The sequence below is a fragment of the Aythya ferina genome (genome assembly GCF_964211825.1).
Source record: "Aythya ferina genome assembly, chromosome: 15".
Taxonomy (NCBI): domain Eukaryota; kingdom Metazoa; phylum Chordata; class Aves; order Anseriformes; family Anatidae; genus Aythya; species Aythya ferina.
The window spans coordinates 1,014,994-1,033,080 of NC_140314.1; the positions used below are offsets into that span (position 1 = coordinate 1,014,994).

An 18,087-nucleotide genomic window follows, 5' to 3' on the forward strand; every position below is an offset into this window, starting at 1 on the left:
GGCAGCAAGCTGAAGGGATCCAAAAATCTCCACTTCCCAGGGAAACGTTACCCATGGGTAATTCCTTTCTCCCAGCCCGGGGCTGGCAGGGGTGCGGGCTCCCTGGCACAGCACTTTCCCCATGGCTCTGGTTCAGACCCCTTGGGAGCACAGCGGCTCCTGCTGAGTGGGTTCTCCCTTGGAGGAGGTTCTCCCCCCTGGAAGTGCCATCCCCAAACACCTCCTGCCTTGCAGGTCTCCTACCTCAGGCGCGATGTAGTCAGGGGTGCCGCAGAAGGTCTTGGTAGTGACCCCGTCCCAGATGTTCTCTTTGCACATGCCAAAGTCGGCGATCTTGATGTGCCCTTCGCTGTCCAGCATCACGTTGTCCAGCTTCAGGTCCCTACAATGTCGCAGTAAAGCAATTACACAGACGACCACGAGCGAGGCCATGCAGCAATAACAAACCTCCTGACCCCTGGGAGCGAGCTGCGGCCTCATCTCACACACGGGCTCTTTGTAGGATAGTGTGTGGGGAAATGAGTACAAACAAATCGGCGATGTCAGGATGAAACGTTTATTTTACTTTTAACCCACAGGAACACCACGCTGGGCAAATCGCTTTTAAGTGTATGACAGAAAATACTCTCAGTGTGGCAGGGAGACAGGTTTAATGGCTCTTTCTTTTGCACCTATGAAAATCAAAGTGTGTTTAAAGCTCACCAGCAACAAAAAAGTAGGTACCTACTCAGCAAAAGTCCCTGTATCACCTGTGCTTTGCTCCCCCATGAAAATACAAACCAGAGTGTTTCTCTCTGATCCTCACCCACAGCACGTTTGTGGTGGCTGTGGCCGTTCCCACCAGAGCTTTGCTCCCCAGCACAACCCAGAGGTGCCTCCAGCCGAGACGATCCCTGACCAGTTGCCAGAGCTGCCTGCCCTCACCAGGATGGGTACCGTGAGCTGAAGGACAGCTTTGTGGCAAACACTCGGCATTTGGGGCACAGTATGTGAACATGCACCAAAGCACATGAAGGGCTGGGACCAAGGCTACAACAGAACAGTGTCACTGTCACAACGTGCACAAAGTATACTGGGCTGCTCTTGGAGTCAAGAATGTTTGACTGGCAAAAATACACTTTAGATACTTCTGCTTGGCAGGTTTCAACTTTGGTTAGGTAAGAGCATAATAGAAGGAACAGCAAAATTTACGACTTGCTGTTTTCTAAGATAGTTTTTTTCTAGCCAGTGCTTACAGCCCTGATCAGACTTGGAGGAAGAAAGGAGCACTGGGGACTGCAGACCCAGAATCTCTCTCTGCGGCAGCTGATGGCAAAAATCATCCCTCACATCAGGCTTGCTCCGCTCCTTTCATCTTCAGAACAGTCTCCAGCAACTCGCAACTCAGTAGTGCAGCTGGCGTTTCCTTTTTGCAAGCGCTTAATGCTGTCTGACACTCATTAGGATGCTCTGCTCTACCCTGGGCGCTGGGAATACTCCCGAGCAGGGAAGGGCAGCAGCTCACGAGTTTCAGTGCTTAACCAGCAGCCTCGGAGCATGGCCCCGCGCTCAGCACTCATCCAGCTAACCTCGGATGCTGTAAATCATATTGCAAATGGAAAAGAAGTTTTAGTATCTGACTCTAAGTGACAGACTTGCACTGAGCTCTCCGAATAACCCCTCCATAAGCACTTACTCTAATTTAATGATAAGAAAACAGTGTCCTGCAGCAAAACACGTGGCTCAGACAATCCCTGCTACCAGTGGCATGCGCTGAATGGAGAGAAACGCATGGAGCAGAGGCAAAAGAAGAATCAAAGCTGCTTTTATGAGCTCTCTTTCCTATAAAACGAGGACAAAAACAAGCACCCTCTGAAAAAGCAGTGTCACCACGAGGCTCCCAGCCCTGTTTTGGGCACGCACACCTGGTGCATGGCTGCCAACCTCTGCCTGTGGCACTGGCACAGAAGAGGGCCCTGGGGCAGCCAGGGCAGCCCGTGGCACCGCTGTCCTTGCAACCTGCTCTGGCTGCAGTTCTCTGGGGAACAGAGGGTGGAGGAACTTGCTCACCTACCGATAAATGATGCCTTTGCTTTGCAGGAAGAAGAGGCCAATGGCTATTTCTGCAGCGTAGAATCTGAAATGAAAGATTTAAAAGGAGGACTGATAATTAAAGGAGATAAATCAAAATGAAAACCTTTCAGATCCAATTGCACTAGAAGAAACACGCTGGGCATACATGACCAAAGGATAAAGACAGCCACAACATAAAAATACTGGACAAGCATCACACGAGAAGGACACAACCCACCCTCCGCTCCGGATCGGGCAGAGATGTGATCAGGTTGCTGTGGGCTAGCAGGGGGCTGTCACTTCTCGTTACACAAATTCTCATTAAGAGAGAGCTGGGATCTATAGCTGTTTGTTACTGTGTGCCGGCAATGCAGCTTGAAAAGTTATCTGTCATCTTGGGGAGGCGGAGGGGATAGCATGCACTGCCACTGCTTTCTTTGATGAATATTCTGGGTCTTGGAGGGCTGTGCCAGAGCTACAGAGTGCCCTGTGTGCCTGATGCTGGTTCAAACCCATCCGGGCCCCGTTCACTGTTTCAGTTATTTAATTAAGCATATGAAGGCTTTCACAAACACATTCTGCTCTGTCCAGATCACAGGGAGCAGGAGCCAAAAGCCACCAGTGAGCACCCTGGTTGGCAACCCCCGCAGGGCAGCCAAAGCCCAAACGTCCCTCGTACATCCCAGGGGTGTGCGGGGGCAGAACCCAGGTGTGGGGGCAGTGCCGTGGGCAGGAGCCCTCAGCTGCCTCCTACACCTGTGCCTCCCCCTGATCTCCCTGTCTGGTACATGCATGGAGGTCAGGTATCTGCCCACTGACAAGTGCAATGTGCCCCAAGGAGGAGCCGGAGGCACCGGCATCCGTAGCACCAAAGAATTGTCTCGCGTCTTCCCACTGCTGCTGTCCTTCCTTTCCCCTCTTTTTTCGCTCAGGACTTGCACCACAAAAGCCCGTGCCTTGGATTATTTTTCCAGAGACTGACACAAATACATCAAATACCTACCCTGAAGGTATCAAACTAGGTCTGTTGAACTTACACAGCATGTGGCTCTTTAAACCTCCCAACCTGCTGGATCTGGTACATTAAGTCCCCACCATTCACGTATTCCATCACAAAATACAAGCGATCCTAAAAAAAAACAAAAAAAGCAAACAATTAGCAGCAGAGTTATTAGAGCAGGGAATTTGCAGAGGTCACAAATAACAGCCAAAGCAATTGACAGCTCCGGTCTGTATTTTTCACGGCAATACAGTTACCATTACTGCCCTCCCCAAGGGGTGCAGGTGGAGTTTGTGTTCATACGGAGCCCGTGAGACAGATGTGGTAATTCCTTTCCAGTGCTCTGGACTTGAACCTCATGCACTTCTGCAGATAGATTTGATAGCAAGCGGAAGAATTCCCACAACAGAGGTTTTTCATTCCCATTAACGAATTAGTTTTCATTCTTCACTGAACCCATTTTGCAGGGCGTTTGATGAGCCAGCACCTAGCTGGTATTAAAGCATTCCCCTGCTTCCACACTGAGGCAGCCACACAGCCACAGACCTGAGAAATTTCCAGGTAAGCTCTTAAAAGCCGTGGTTTTCTCTGCAGCCTGCTGTGCCAGTGGAAGCCAAGCCTGCATGCTGGGGCACCCTGGGCTCGCACTGTGCCCTGCCCCAAGCCCCAGAAGATCAGCAAGGCGAGAAACAAGACCTGAGTATTCCCACAAAGCCCAGAACCGTGGGTTAATAAACCAGAAGCAGCTGTGTTCTGCCATGCAGCATCCCCAGCAGAGCTCTGGCATGAGCCCTGCCAGTCCCGGGAGGCAGGGGAGCCTTGGGCAGATGGGAACTCAACGCCAGGGACACCTCTACCCTGGAGGAGCCATGCCCTTGAAATGCCACTTCCCTCTGATGTTTCACAGCTCTTTTTTTCAAATGGGAAATATCTCCAAAGAAAATCATGCAGGACTGCCAAAACCACCAACCTAAACATGTCAGCTTCCCCCTGCCACAAGCACAGAGCTTTTCTGGGGGAGGGAAAAGCGACGTCTTCGGACCGCCTGAGTGCCTGCAGAAGTGGGGCACAGACGGGCGCCCAAATGCATCTTCCCTGCTACCAGCAGGCATCTGTGCTCCAGCATGGGCGCACGTCAGCTGCGGATGGGAACAGCGAAGCGCTGTCACATCAGGCCTGAGTCACCCTTCCTACAACAACCAGCTCCCTACAGCCTTCACACACCTGCCCACGGGGCCCCAGTGTGCAGGACCCCGCAGACAGCCCTGGACAGCGAGGCTCGAGGCTCACCTTAGCCCCAGCCCCAGCCCCATGCTCTCCTTGCAGACACCCCAAAGCAGGGACACAGAGGCTGAAGCGCTGGGAGAGCTCCAGGTTCGTGGTGTTACATAATAATCCTCATTTTTCACTTAATTTCCTCCTTAAAAAAGCCAAGCTTTTAGGACACTGAGGACAAGGAGCCCAGAAGAAATGCAAATGGGAGCACTCCCATAATCACGGCTATGGAGTCACTTGGGTGATTGGGGTAATTGGCTCCTCGGCCAGGCGCAGCACCTTGGCCCTGCACGGGCACCCTGACCACTGCAGCCTTAATGATAGTGAAGGACAGCACCCGAGGGGCAGTCGGGCTATGGAAAACGTGGCACTGATGGGGCAGAAGAGGGGTTTCAGCTCACCAGCAGAGCGGGAATGCCGCACGTAGCCCCCTGCACCTGCCTGCCTCTGCCAAGCCTCGCGGCGCAGCAGCCACGCATGGGGGAAAGGTCACCTTCAGCTGCCACTGCCACAGCACTGTCTGCTGACGGGAACGGGAAGGCCAAGCAACACGGTGCTTGTTTGCAGCTGCTTCCTAAATATATCGATCAACTTCAAGGAGGAAGAATATTAAAAAGACGGTCTCTTGAAACAGCCAGCTGAGCTCTAAAAGCAGGATTCGAGCTTTCCTCATTTGGGTGGAGGAGAGAATGATGCTGCCTCAGGGAAAAAAAAATAAAAATCACGAATAAAGCAGCCAGATGGCTGGCCAGCCCACAGGGGGACGCAGACGGATCTGTCCTGCTCCTGCCGTGGGAGGAAGGACAGGGTCTCTCCAAGTCTGGAGCTCCCGAGCTCACGGAGCAGCAGCAAGGTGCAGATACTGCGGCAGCGCCCGCGTGGAGCTGGCGGCATGGGGCCCCTTTCCGGAGCAGCCAGCACACGACTCCCGGGGCTCCTGCCAAATCCTTCTTCTGATCAACCATTTGGTTTGTCCACCTCCTGCCTGACTCCGTACTGTGAATAGGAGTCGGTGCCGGGACAACCACCAAGCCCCCTTCCAGACGGAATTTATCATTCCCAGTGCCACTGCTGGGGCTGAGCCCCAGGGAAAGGGGAAGGGGAAGGGGAGGGCTGGGTACACCCAGCTACACCAGCACCTCCCCGCAGCCCACATGCAGACCCTGCACCTTTTCGGGCACAGCCCCAGGGCCCCCGCAGTCAGTCCCCAGGGCCCTACAGTTTCCCTCTCCTTCCGGGCCCACGCAGCTCTCTCCTCGCTTATCTTCACTTCTCTAAAACGCAGATTTCAGGCTTTTCTCTCCCCCAGCTGTCAGCTGAGCTAACAGCCCAGGCTGAGAAGGAAGCTCTGGACTGTGCTCCCAGAAATCAAAGTGCTTTGTGCCAGCATTTGATAATACACCCTGCTATACATTTTGATTACATTACAAATACGATTACTATTAAGCTACTATAGGTCTGCCAGGAATAATCCCGCACTGACTCACTTCAGATGCCACAGAGATGCTGTGTGAAATAGGTTCTCCTGCCACATTTTGATTACTGTGCCGCAAAGCCGGTCCACACTCTTTAAATACACTGAATGTGTTTGGTAAATGAAATTTCTGGGATAATATTAAAATGTAATCCTCCTGGATAGCATTGTCGTCATTCTAAAGGGCTGCACTGATTACCTCTCCCCGCTCCTGCTGACACGTACCTGGACATTTTCATTTACAGGTTGCCCAACGGCAGCCCAGAGATTGCTTTAAAAGTCCCCCTTCCCCTTCCCCATTCCCTATCCCCGTTTCTGATTTGTACAAACTCAATAGCACACCCATTTCAAACTGAATTTCCTGTGCTTTGTATTAGTTTTCACTGCCTACTCTGATTTTTGATCACAAGAATGAATTCAGAGATAAAGCACAGCACTTTGCTATTGAATCATAACTCCAATCACAGGCAGGGGGCCTTCTGAAGGGCTACGAAATCACATCAACGCAATCAGAAGTTGCCTAATGAAAAAATCTCGAGGGTGCAGATCTTCTCCATTACAGTCTCCAGCCTAACATGCAAGCACAAACACTTTGTTCATGGAGGCATTTCTGCAAACAAATCGGGCAAGCTATAAGTTTGTTGAGGGGGAAATTACACAGCCACTTCTGGAAGTATGATGATGTATATCCAGAAAAAGGAACATGAATAAAAGCAATGGCACGTTTTAGAAAAGCTAAAATGCATAAACAAGCAGTAGCCCAGGAAAGCATCAGCCCTGGGATGCTGGCAGTGCCAGGAGTCTCAAAGAGGGTTTCTGCCCACTGGCTCATGAGCGAAGCCAAGAGAATGACACCTGATTTGCAAAGCACCAGGCTCCCAGTGTGTCCGGTGCAGGGGTTCCCCGCCTGCCCAGGGCACGCAGGGCAGCAGGCAGGTGCCTGGCACTCACCATCGTCTGGAAGCAGGAGTGAAGCTGTGTCAGGAACGGAGGCTTCCCGGAGAGAGCCAGCACCCTTTTCTCGACCATGGTGCACTCTACGTCATCGTCCTGGATAACAACATCCTTCTTCAGGATCTTAACAGCATAGAGCTCGTCGGTGCCCTTCCTCTCCGCCAGCATGACCTGTGCCAGGGAGAGAACACGTGCAGGATGTTGGTAAACACACATCTGCCACATCTATAGCCTGCTTAGTATTGTGCAGTTCTCGTTACAGCCTTCAGAAGAGTGCCAAATGGTACAGAAAGCTAACGGGGATGTTTCCAAAAGTATTTGGGAGCTCTTGCTGTAACAGGTAACATGTTTACGACCTTATGGCCCAGTCCCCTTGGTGAACCCAGCCCGAGGCGCTTTGCCCGTGCCACAGTTCCAAACCATTCACATTTTACCATTTTTTTAATGGTAAAAACTTGCAATGGAAAAGTTAGTACAAAGCTAATAGTACACGAAAGCAGCAAGATTTTCTGTGCCTCGCACACACCCTCCACAAAGCGCACAGTAACCAAAACCTATTATGTGCCAGCCCAAAACCTCATTATATGCCAGCCCATTGCCCAGCCAAATCCCCCCTCATGCAGAAGAATCCGTTCAACCTCACTTTTTAAACCGTTTTCACCCATTTGCAGATTTATTTACTGCAATAGATGGGATGCACTGCTTCTGCTGGTGCATATTTCTCTCATTAATCATGCGTCCCAGCGAGGATCCCCCCAGCAAGGATCCCCCCCAGCCGTTCCACCACGCTCCATCAGCGTGAGCTGCTCCTCCTGCTGCCAGCAAAGCAAAGGGGGCTGGGGAGCTGCATCCCAGCTCCTCTCCCTCAGCCTCGCATCACGTTAGATTCGAGAGCTCAGTGGAAATGAATTGCTCTACATTTGGAAGAGTCTGTTGAGATCCTCCAGTCACATCAGGAGCAGCAGTCAGGATGTTTTGAAAATAAATTACGAGAACTTGACATCAAAAGGGTGGAACTGCAAGGAACTGCACGGCGTTTCTCTCTAGAGCGGGTTTGCAGCGAGAGTGCTGGCAGCTCCCATGTGGGGCTACGGAGAGCTGACCCACACTGTGCTGCCCCCACCACAGCCCCCAGCCGCCCCCACAGGGCAGCAGGAGCTGGGCACGGAGCTGCCTGGTGGCAGAGCCAGCGGCCACCCCCAGCACCCCCGTCCTGTTGGGGCAGAGCAGGCGTGGGGACAGGACGGTGGCTGCCACTGCCAGGCAGCAAGGCAGGGGCCGCAGCAACGAGCCGCCAGGCTGAGGTCTCTGCTGCCCGCCCACTTGTTAGAGCAAAAATAACAGTCACATTTAGGGAGTACTTTTTAAAAGCATGTGGCTCTTTGGCTCATTTCATGCGCTTGGCTCTGGCTCGGTGACAGGCTGGCTGTCCTTGACACTCTGCTTGTCAGGATTAGCCGAGGAAGGCGTCAGGGCTTCCGAGCGCCAAGTGCTTTGGAAAAGCCACTGACATTTACATTTTCATCAGTGGGGCACAGGATTGCAGCGAACACACGCCGTCCTCATCCATCGGCAGTGTTAAAAAGCAGACTGGCAGCAGAGCAGCGACTTCAGTAATGGATTTATTTACTTGCTGATGTTTAAAGGAAGTTGAGATTCTGCAGCATGGGGCACGAGCACTCGAGCAATGCTGCTGTGCACAGGTGCTAAAATACGGGGCTGATTTTTTAAAGGCAGGTGGGCTCTGGCAGTTCCAAGTTGGTGGAAAAGAGAAGCAGCCACTCCAAGGACAGGCTGAGAGAAAATGAAGACTTCTGTGGAAGTCAGTGGCTCACATGCAGAGTCACTAGTGTGCAGACGTACCTTGCTATCCATAACCCTTTCAGAGAAAAAGCAAGTAAAAGAGAGAATCTCTGAGCCTAGCATCTGTTACTGCCAGGGACGGACTGCTCCGGGGGGAACAGCAGGAGGAGTCCACTTGGGAAGCAGAGAAATCGCAGCGCGGAGCAGAGCTTGGAAAGCATCCTGGTGCTTTTCAAGATATTTTGCTTGGAGACTCTCAGGGGAGAGAGCGTTGTTGTTGGTAACAGAGTGTGTTTGGAGATGAACACACCAGGAAATTTCCCTGGAGGTACGAAAAGATCAAAATGTAAAGATAAAATCGGCTGCTGAAGAATGGGGTTCGGTAGCAGTAAATAGCGCAGTGGGGACTGAACTCTGCCGACTGGAGGCCTGTAGGGGAGAAAATCCCAGACAGAGGGGGGGGGTGACACCGAGTCGTCCCCACCGAGCAGGGAACAGCTCCCAGCACCCAGAGCGCTCAGTCTCTGCAGCAGGGTGAGAGGCAGAGGTTTGCTGGTGCACTGAATTAATGCAAAAAACTGCTCCAGGGCTTACATGGACTGTAAATGTTTCATGCGGTAGCTTTCCAATGACATAGCAGTCCTGAGCCACAGCTGAGCCAACCAGCCCTGCATTACTGACATGTAAAATGCAAAAGGGCTTCTCTGCAGCTGCCTACAGATGAGCGGTACTGCACACATCACGGGGAGGCATTCGGTGGACAAGGGCGAGTGCACATCTGTGTGTGTGCAAGGGGGATGCAGAAAACTGTGTTACTGCATTGCTCTTTCACGTCTGGGCTGGCAGAGCGAGCAGCTACAGAAGTGTAAATCGAGACTAATGCTGTTCAGGATGTTGTAATCACTCTGAATTTGCATATGCAGATGGGATTGCAGGCTCTGCTTTACAGCACTCACAAAAATACCTCCTGCACCCTGCCCGACAAGCATGAAGTCTGTGAGCATTAGCAGACTCAGCTTGCTCCCCGAGCAGCAGGCAGGGCAGCTCGCAGCCTGCGGGGCTGGGGCAAGCACCCCTGGCTCTGCCTGTGGCTGCTCGGCAGCGCGGTGCCAGCACGGTGCAGGTTTGGCACCCACAGCCTGTCCCGGTGCTGAGCTCTGCGCTCTCGGTGCACCGGCGGGGCTGGCTCCAGCTCGCTGGCATCGCGGTTCCTATGGTGACTGCAGCATGGATACAGCCGAAGTCTCAGGGGAAGGACAGCCAGTGATGAGCCGGCTTCGGCAACGCCTGCTAATGACAGCGAGGAAGATTTGTACCCTTTGCTTTGTAAACACAGTAAGATTAGGACAAGTGAATTCGCCCAGAGCAGTTTGCTAACGCCTCGCACCACGCTGCGCAGGACACGCGTGTTTGCGAGGAGGTGGTGTGCAAGCACCGTGCAGCAGGTGCCCGGGGCTGGAGCACCTCTGAGAGTCAGAGCCTGGGCCCTGGCCGCTGCTCTGCCCGTGTGTGCCTGCTACCAGTCCTCTGGACATTTCACACCAGGATGGGGCAGGAGAGCACTTCGCAGTGTGAAGATTTTCATGGGACACAAAAATTGTCAAATTGTCTCCCATTGCACTCTAATCCATAACAACAGAGGCAAAAGTATCAGCACTACTCCAAAAAAACACCTTAAAACCCCCCAAAACGACTGACAGCTCGATAGCATAACAGATTGATTAGCTACAAAAATATGAGCAAGCCCCAGAATTTAACTTCTCTCTATTTATATTACAGCAAAGCAAACCCGGGGCGGGCTGTGCCAAGCGCTGTGTTCCTCCGTCGGGAACATCTCCCGTCCCCTTGCCAAGCCGGGGGGGGGGGACAGGACTGCCCCCGCCTGCAGCTCCAGGGCCACCCGCAGAGTGAGCCCAGCCCGGGCAGGGGGCAGCTGGGGGCAGCCCCAGAGCAGCCAGGGCAGGGACACCGAGGGCTGCCCCGCATCCCGCTGCTCAGCACCCCTACAGCAGCCATGCACGCCTGTACGAGGTGTATGATCATGTAGTTTTCTGGTCTTCCAGAGTGCAAAACCAGAGCTGAACCTCCACCCCCCTAAACCTCGCTGCTTGGCTCAGTGGGGACTTTCATCTGCCAGCTCACTCTCTGGAAAGTAAACTGCTTTTTTTTTTTTTTGTGCACAAAAAGCTAATATTTAACTTGATTTATTCCTGCAATATACAGTATTTGTTTGGGAATGCTCCAGCTTAACAACTGGAGATACTCTGATGCTGGACGCAGAGAAAGCAAGGCCAACACATGGGTGCTCCTCGTCCTGCACAGCCGCAGCAGAGGAGGAAGGAAAACGCGCGGCAGTAAATCCGAGCTGACAGTGCCACCAGGTTAACGAGCTGGCGCCTGCGATGGGCTCACTGACACCCCGCTGGTTGCACTCAGGGAGCTCTCAGGGGCTGCGGGGACCCACGCAGCAGAGGCTGGGTGGCAGCAGCTCGCAGCAGAGCACCGCGCACGCTGCAGTGCCCGCTCTGGCCGCGGGAGCGGAAACGCGGGGCAAGGCTCCTGGCAAGGCACAGGCACACGTGAGGGTGAGGCTGCATCTCCCCGTACGAACCAACGTGCTGTTTTAATAAGCGCTAATTAGCATATTTATAACATTCTGTTCCAGGGAACAGTTTCTGTCACACATTCCCTTATATAAGCCATGATGCCGACTGAAGGGTTTGCTAATGTTTCTCAAATTAAAAGAAGGAAGAGGGGGGGGAAAAAACAACTACAGCTTCCAGATGCCAAGCAGCAGACTTTAAAAGAGATTATTTGTTGGGAGGGAGGGAGGGAGGGTAAAAGCAGTTAGTGGTGTTCAGAGCCGGGGTTTCGGCTCTGCTGGGATGAGGCAGGCACCCCCACACTCCGTGTACCTCCGCGGCTGCCTCCGGCACCCGGCAGCTGCGGGAGGAGAGCTGAGCTGTGCGCTGCCCCTGCTGTGACCTGCTAGCAGCTGAGCTGGTCCAGCACCATCACCTGCACGGCTGAACAAGGCTGGAGCAGCAGGGGTGCTAGCGCAGCGCTTGCTTGCTCACCCATATCACCAGCCTGCAGCAGATGTGTAAAATGGAGCGACAGCAGCATCGCCCTCAGGGGCGACGGGGGTGCTCTGAATGCTGGGCACCACCATGAGCTGCCCCTCTCCTGCTAAAGCTGTGCCAGTGCCTCTCTGAGCTCTCCACGGGCCCCTCCAGGGAGGCAGCAAGCACCGGGCAGAGGCTGGGAGCTCCCAGAGCTCAGGTGCCAGCAGCAGGAGGCTGGGAGGGACGGGGTGCCAGCCGGGACAGGCAGCCTCACCCCTGTGCACGCTGCGTGTGTGTCGGCAGCACTCCCCTCCTGTTTCTGTCCTGCCTCCGCCCCAGAGATCTGCCTGGAGGCAGAGCAATGTTCCCTGCAATTAAGGCAGTTCGCTAATCAGAGCAGCGTCAGGCCATCTGTCACAGCCGTGAACACAGCGCTGGTGCATGCAGCCAGCCACCTTTCTCCTGGCCTGGGCTTTGAAGTCACAGCAGCAGTCCGGGGACTGGAGTTTCTAATGGAAATCATGACAAAGTTGGCAACTCCCCAAGAAAAATGAAGGCTCCGAGTCACATAATTACTAGAAGAATGAAATTCTGTTACCACTCATAACCAGCCTGGAAAGTTAATTAAAATGTTCATGTATATTTGTAATTATTAAAGGAAAAAAAAAAAAAGCCCAAATAAAAGAGCTTTAAAGACACAGTACACACCCTGCTTCCCAAAGAGAGCGTCTCTTTTGGTGCTGGTTTAACCTGACACCTCAAGTCTTCGTCACTGTGATGCAGCAGGACCAGAGCCCCAAAGGCAGCCAACGACCGGACCCCAATTACCAGACACGAAGCAGAGCAAGGGCAGAGCAGGGCTTTGGACTCCTGGGCTGGAGCAGCCACGCAGCCACTGCTCAGCATTGTTAGAAACATTTTTAATTCAGAGCGTGCAAATGCATATGTCCTACCACACCTTTCCAAAGCTTCCTTTTCCCAGCACCATCAGGAAATTGAAATCTGAAAGTTTCATCCGATCTCTGCTCCCGTTGTTATCGAACTTAGAAATGGCATTTGTTGTCTTCTCATCCGCAGCCTTGGACCCTGTGCCAATCTTGGCTCTCTGCAGGGACAGAGATGGAGAAAAGAGAAAAATTACTGAAAACAACATGCAGAAATATCATGATGAAAACAGAGAATGCTCCTGAATCCCATGTTAATCAGCTCTTTGCTATCTGAAAGCTACACCAAACTATGGAAGCCTCACATGCACCCTGGGTGCGGGTCAGACACAGCACATGGCTCTGCCCAGCTCATCCCCAGGCGCTCCAGCCGCCAGCTCCTCCTGCAGCTTACAGGATGCATCCATCCATCCTCCGCTCACAGCCAGGGGGGCTTCTCCCATGTTGCACAGCCACCCACGGGACCTCCACAACACCCCTGGGCAGGCACAGAGCTAGAGCTGGGGTCCCAGAAGCACGCCCGAGCTGCAGGTAGCATCGACCTCCTGCAGCGCTGGCAAGTGGCAGCTCTGGAGATCATCCTTACAGACCACCAACATCAGATGGGAAAACTGCACTGTGGCCAGGAGCGTTCAGTGTTTTAAACCTTGAGCCCTGCCTCAGAAATACCAACCCATAATGTGCTCGAGGCCATCCAAGTATAAAACAGAGCCTTAAATGAGCTTTGCCTTCACAAAGCTGACTTCTGTCTCTCACCTTATGAGAAAATGACAGGTGAATATAAATATATTGTTGTGAAATACGGGAATTGTTATCAAGCTCCAACTTTGTTACTATCTGATATCAAAGAGAATTGCACTCCTGTGCCAGTTCAGGCTGAACGTAGGAAGCTACAAATTCATTTTGAAAAAAAAAGCAGAATAGAAAGCACTTCTGCATCCCCAAGCAATCACACGAGCTGGTTCAATCACAATTGCTTATTAAGAAGCCCTCACAAAACCCCCACATTTTTTAAACACAAAATCTCATCAGTTGCTTGGCACCTTCTCATTGGTCCAGGGGCTATCTAATTTGCTGAACCACAATTTGTAAAAACTATCTCACAATTTATTCGGTTTTAATTTTTAGAAATATGCCACACTGTAGGGCTTGCATTGAGCTCAGTCTAGCATGAAATTCCATTAACCCGATTCCAGCAGTTCAATTTGACTGCTGCTCGCAGCTCCTCCAGATAGGAGCCTCACAAGTAATCTCCAAGCCTTTGCAGCTGCTAATTGGTTATTGCAAGGTTCTCCTTGCTGTAAAATTCCCCATTCAAGGTCACCTGCAGCACCTACAAACATCTGAAAGACTGCTGCACTGAAAAATAAAGGTACAGTTTCAAGGATTTGCAAACATCATAATTGCTAATACAGCTCTGAACAAGTGCCCCAGGGAAGAGGCTGAAATCATTCAACAGCCTGAGACCTGCTACTGCTGCAAATGGAGCAACGTGCACAGGATGCTTGCTTTCAGATGGAAAACAACAATGACAACAACAACAAAAATAAAGAGTTTGTGCATAGAAAAGGAAACAAAGTCACCTCTCTGAAAGTATCATAGGACTTCTGGGGTTGGAAGGGACCTTAAGGATCATCTATCCTGCCATGGGTAGGGATGCCATGCACCTAGCTGTAATCTTTAGGCTGTTGCAACTTCCCCAGGACAAGGGGCTATCTGCCAGAGCATTTTAATCAAGGTCAGTTCCTGTGCCCCATGGCACTGCCCTGGGGGTCCTGCTGCCCACCCCAGCACCCGGAGCTCCTGGCATGTGCCACACCAAGTGAGAAACAGCTGTACCTGTGGTGTGGCACAGCGATCTCTGAAATCTTGCCCAAGTAAAACAACAATCACAGTTCTGATCGAAGAGCACAAAGCCTTGGACATTCCCCACCTTATCCATCTCCACTTTTGAAGGAGAAACCTCTAAGTGTGCAGCCGTGGCACTGGCTGAAAGCTGCTCATTTAATTTGGCTGAAGATGGATTCAGATGTGTGCAACTAAACAAGCCCAGCCTTTGCGTCGTCACAGAGCCAGCCCCGTGTTGTGTGACTTTGCCTTCAGCAATCCTTACCCTATTGTATTCCAAAGCTATCTGTAAGAGAAACGTGTACTTATCAGCAGGCAAAACAGTCATGTTCTGTGAAAGCTTCCCTAACTACTCTATCACAGTTAAAAAACAATCTTGTCAGATCAAATTTGACACTAAATTAACCTCTGCGAAAACAAGCTTTAACAAGATTCAAGGGCAATCATCGTGTTTCCATTAAATTACACCCAAAAGCACACCTCTGCATTTAAGACAAACACCTATCTCCTGCGCGCCTGCAGCCCCAGCACCGGCACTGGTCACGGGAATCTGAGTGAAGCTGGACCCAGGGAGGACGATGCTGTTGCTCCTGAGCAAAGTGGGAAAGGTGAGCATAAAGAGGGGGGAAGGATGAAGATTTTAATTTGCTTCACTCCAGCAAATTTGCCAGCTGCAGCCCCAGCACTGCCAGCAGCACCGGTAGGTGCCCAGGTGAGCACCCGAGCGTGGAAGTGACTCCAGGTCTCTGCTGCCACCAAGTCCGTGGCTGAAGAGCTGCTGCTGCAGTTGGACTCAGTCCTGTGCTTGACCTGAATTGCAGCATCGTAGTGTGTTCATAGGAGGTGAGGATACAGACACAACACAGCTCCCTTGAACAAACAGGCTCAGCATGCAGCTAGGCCAGGAGTGAAAAAGGTCTTTTGAGTACAGAGCTCGAGATAACAGTCAGGGAGAGGTCAAGATCAGCACCCTGCGGAGGTGTCTTGTTTTTGCTACGGAGTGCCTTTAATGCCTACTTCTATTCTAAGTGACTAAAAAAAGTCCTTTAACCTGTTCTTTAATGCACTCCTAATGTTGACACAATTTTGAGACCTCTTTAAGGTTTACAACTGAAGCATGTCAAATACTGCTCACCAAAAAAAATAATTAAGAAAGCACTTGACCTTCGTTATCCAACTCCATTTGTCAGAGTTAATTCCCTACATCTGAATTTATGCAATAGCAGCTGATGTTCACATCTATCAAGCTGTCCCAGCAACCGGCTGATAAAGACCGAGCAGAATTGGCAGCGGGTGTGCTGCCAGGCTTCTCGCGGAGCTGCTGCCTCAGGAGGCTTTCTGCTGTAGCCCAGGACGTGCCTGCTGCAGACACAGGGCTGCAGGAAGCGCACGGGCAGGACTGCAGCCAGGAGCCACGCTGCAGGCTGCCAGAGCGGGGCAGTGCTCCTGCAGAGGCAGCTCACAGGCAGGCAGCGCGGCACCGTGCAGGCTGACACCTCCGTCCTTTCAGCCGGTGCTTCTGCAATGCCAACTCCACTCAGAATATAAACCTCACGCACACCTCAGCTTGCTCCTATTGATCTGTGCTGCCCAGGAACAGGCAGGATCAAGAAGTGGTAACACAGGTCGATTGAAGGATTCCTTTTAGTCCTTATCTTCTGGAATGGCCCCTGGCTGCTGCTCTGCAGGGAGGCCCCACTGCATTCTTCTCACCTCTGGGGCAGCTGGCACGAGCCATGGCCAAGCTGCTCAGGGATTTCTTTCTCTCCATTGATGACTTGGTCACAAGGGAGGGTGCGAGCAGGGGAAGACGCAGTAGGGTGGGGATACAGACAGAGCCTGGCAGCACGAAGGGACACTTCTGGACGGTACGTTTTCTGATATGCAGGCAGCTCGCCATCTGTGACTTCCACCATACATACCGTTTTAACACCACTGGAACATCAAGAAATGTAAGAAAAGCGGGTAGCTAATTCTCTGCCGAGCTGACAACCATGGCATATGGTTGTATGTCAACTGTTGCATTAGAACTGTCTTATTTTCTTGGATATTCAGGCAAGTTATATATAAATGAGATATGTAAGCGAGATTTAAAAAAAGAAAGGGCATCGAGAGAAAGAAACCAATTCGCCAGTCCCATGCTACAGTTAGGGAGTTCACACTGACATTCGTAAGGGCAAATATTTTATTTTGTGTATGGCTCATTTCAGATAAGTCTCCAGATGTACTACATTCATCCTCAGGGTTCTGGGAAGATTTTAGCTGTACTGAAAAAACGGCAAAGATCTATTAATTCAGTGCTGTCTGGACCAATCACTGCAGCAAAATCTTCTATGGCTTACTGAGTAGTGAACAGACATTTCTCCCTGAAGCATTTTTGGGGAGTTATTTGGACTGTGAGAGCAGTGCTACACGCCAGGGGAAGGATGGTTACCTGCGTTATCAAAAACTAAATCCCTGGCTTGTGTGTCTTGCCTTCTTGCTCCTGGCTTACACCTCCACTAACCCCATCAGTACTCCTGGCAGGTAGCAGCTTGGTGCAAAGAGCCTGTTTGGGATCACGGCTGCCGTGTCCAGCCGACAGAGCCATCGGCTCTCAGAAACCCAGAGCAGCCCCGGCACACCAGGCAGGGCGCAGAGGCTGCCACGCCAGAATATACAGCAGGGCAAGAAAGGGTTTCTTTCTGAGATTACCTGCAAATCCAATTATATCAGTATCTTAACTTATCTTAGGGGTAATAATTCATAACCAGCAGCATGACAGAAAAAAACAACAGACAAAAAATGCTATTTTATTGCACCTCAGAGCCAGGGCACAGCTGCTGTATCAACGTTTGCACATGCTGACACCGGGAGCACAGTGACATCAGGCCACCCCGGCACACGCAGGGTCTTCATCCCTCTTTAATTGGAAAATAGTGTTGGCAGTACATTAACCGAAGTGTCTCCTCTTCGAGCTGCTGTACTCACTCTGGCAAACACAAGCAGTGAGTTATGTAATCCTAATAGAGAGTAATCGTCTGAAACAATGCAAATGAAAGGGCGATGTTTGTTGTGCTGCTTTCCTCACAGTACGAAGAAATGACTTCTTAAAAATTATGGGATTTGAGACTCCTACCTGCACATAGCAGACATGGGATCAAGCAGTCTTAGCAGTGCACAAGGCACAAAGCAAACATTACACAAAACTGTGCATTGTGCAATATTCTCTGTTGTATTTTCAGCCTGACATAAGTGCCAAAGAATTATTTTCATCTCTCCTCTCATCCACCAGAAACAACTGTTCCCTTTCCCAGCTAAGCCACTGTCTGCTGCCACCGCATGCAAAGCCAGAGACATGCACAGGGAGGTCACTCCATGTTCAAATTGGAACGAAGTACTCCTGAAGGATGGCTTGAGCAGCGTGCAACAATTAGAAAACATCCTGTCAATCCCAGCAGAAAATTGTATGTGAATGAACCCTTCATTGCATCCCCTGGTTCATCTGAACCCTTGTGTTTTAACGTGCTGTTCAACAATTTTTAGGAAATGACCACCTTTGGCTCATCTCTCCCAGCTTGCCCTCAACCCTGTCTTCAGGTGGCTGCCTTCAGACCTGAATTAAAGCGTGACCACTACATCAAGTGTTGCTCACCCCTCGTTGAGATCCAAACCAGCTGCAGGCATCTCTGT

At 51.5% G+C, this 18,087-nt stretch overlaps 1 protein-coding gene across 2 annotated transcripts in view; it reads right to left on the reverse strand.

The window, feature by feature from the left end:
- PRKCB (protein kinase C beta) overlaps positions 1–18,087 on the reverse strand; it is a 116,819-nt gene that overhangs the window by 24,162 nt on the left and 74,570 nt on the right. For both annotated transcript variants that reach the window (XM_084537349.1, XM_084537348.1), the window contains exons 9-13: positions 12,582–12,728; positions 6,753–6,926; positions 3,090–3,181; positions 2,054–2,116; positions 244–382 (exon numbers count right to left, since the gene is read on the reverse strand). In XM_084537349.1, the coding sequence (XP_084393475.1) occupies positions 244–382; positions 2,054–2,116; positions 3,090–3,181; positions 6,753–6,926; positions 12,582–12,728 (615 nt within the window). The remainder of the gene's footprint in view (positions 1–243; positions 383–2,053; positions 2,117–3,089; positions 3,182–6,752; positions 6,927–12,581; positions 12,729–18,087) is intronic.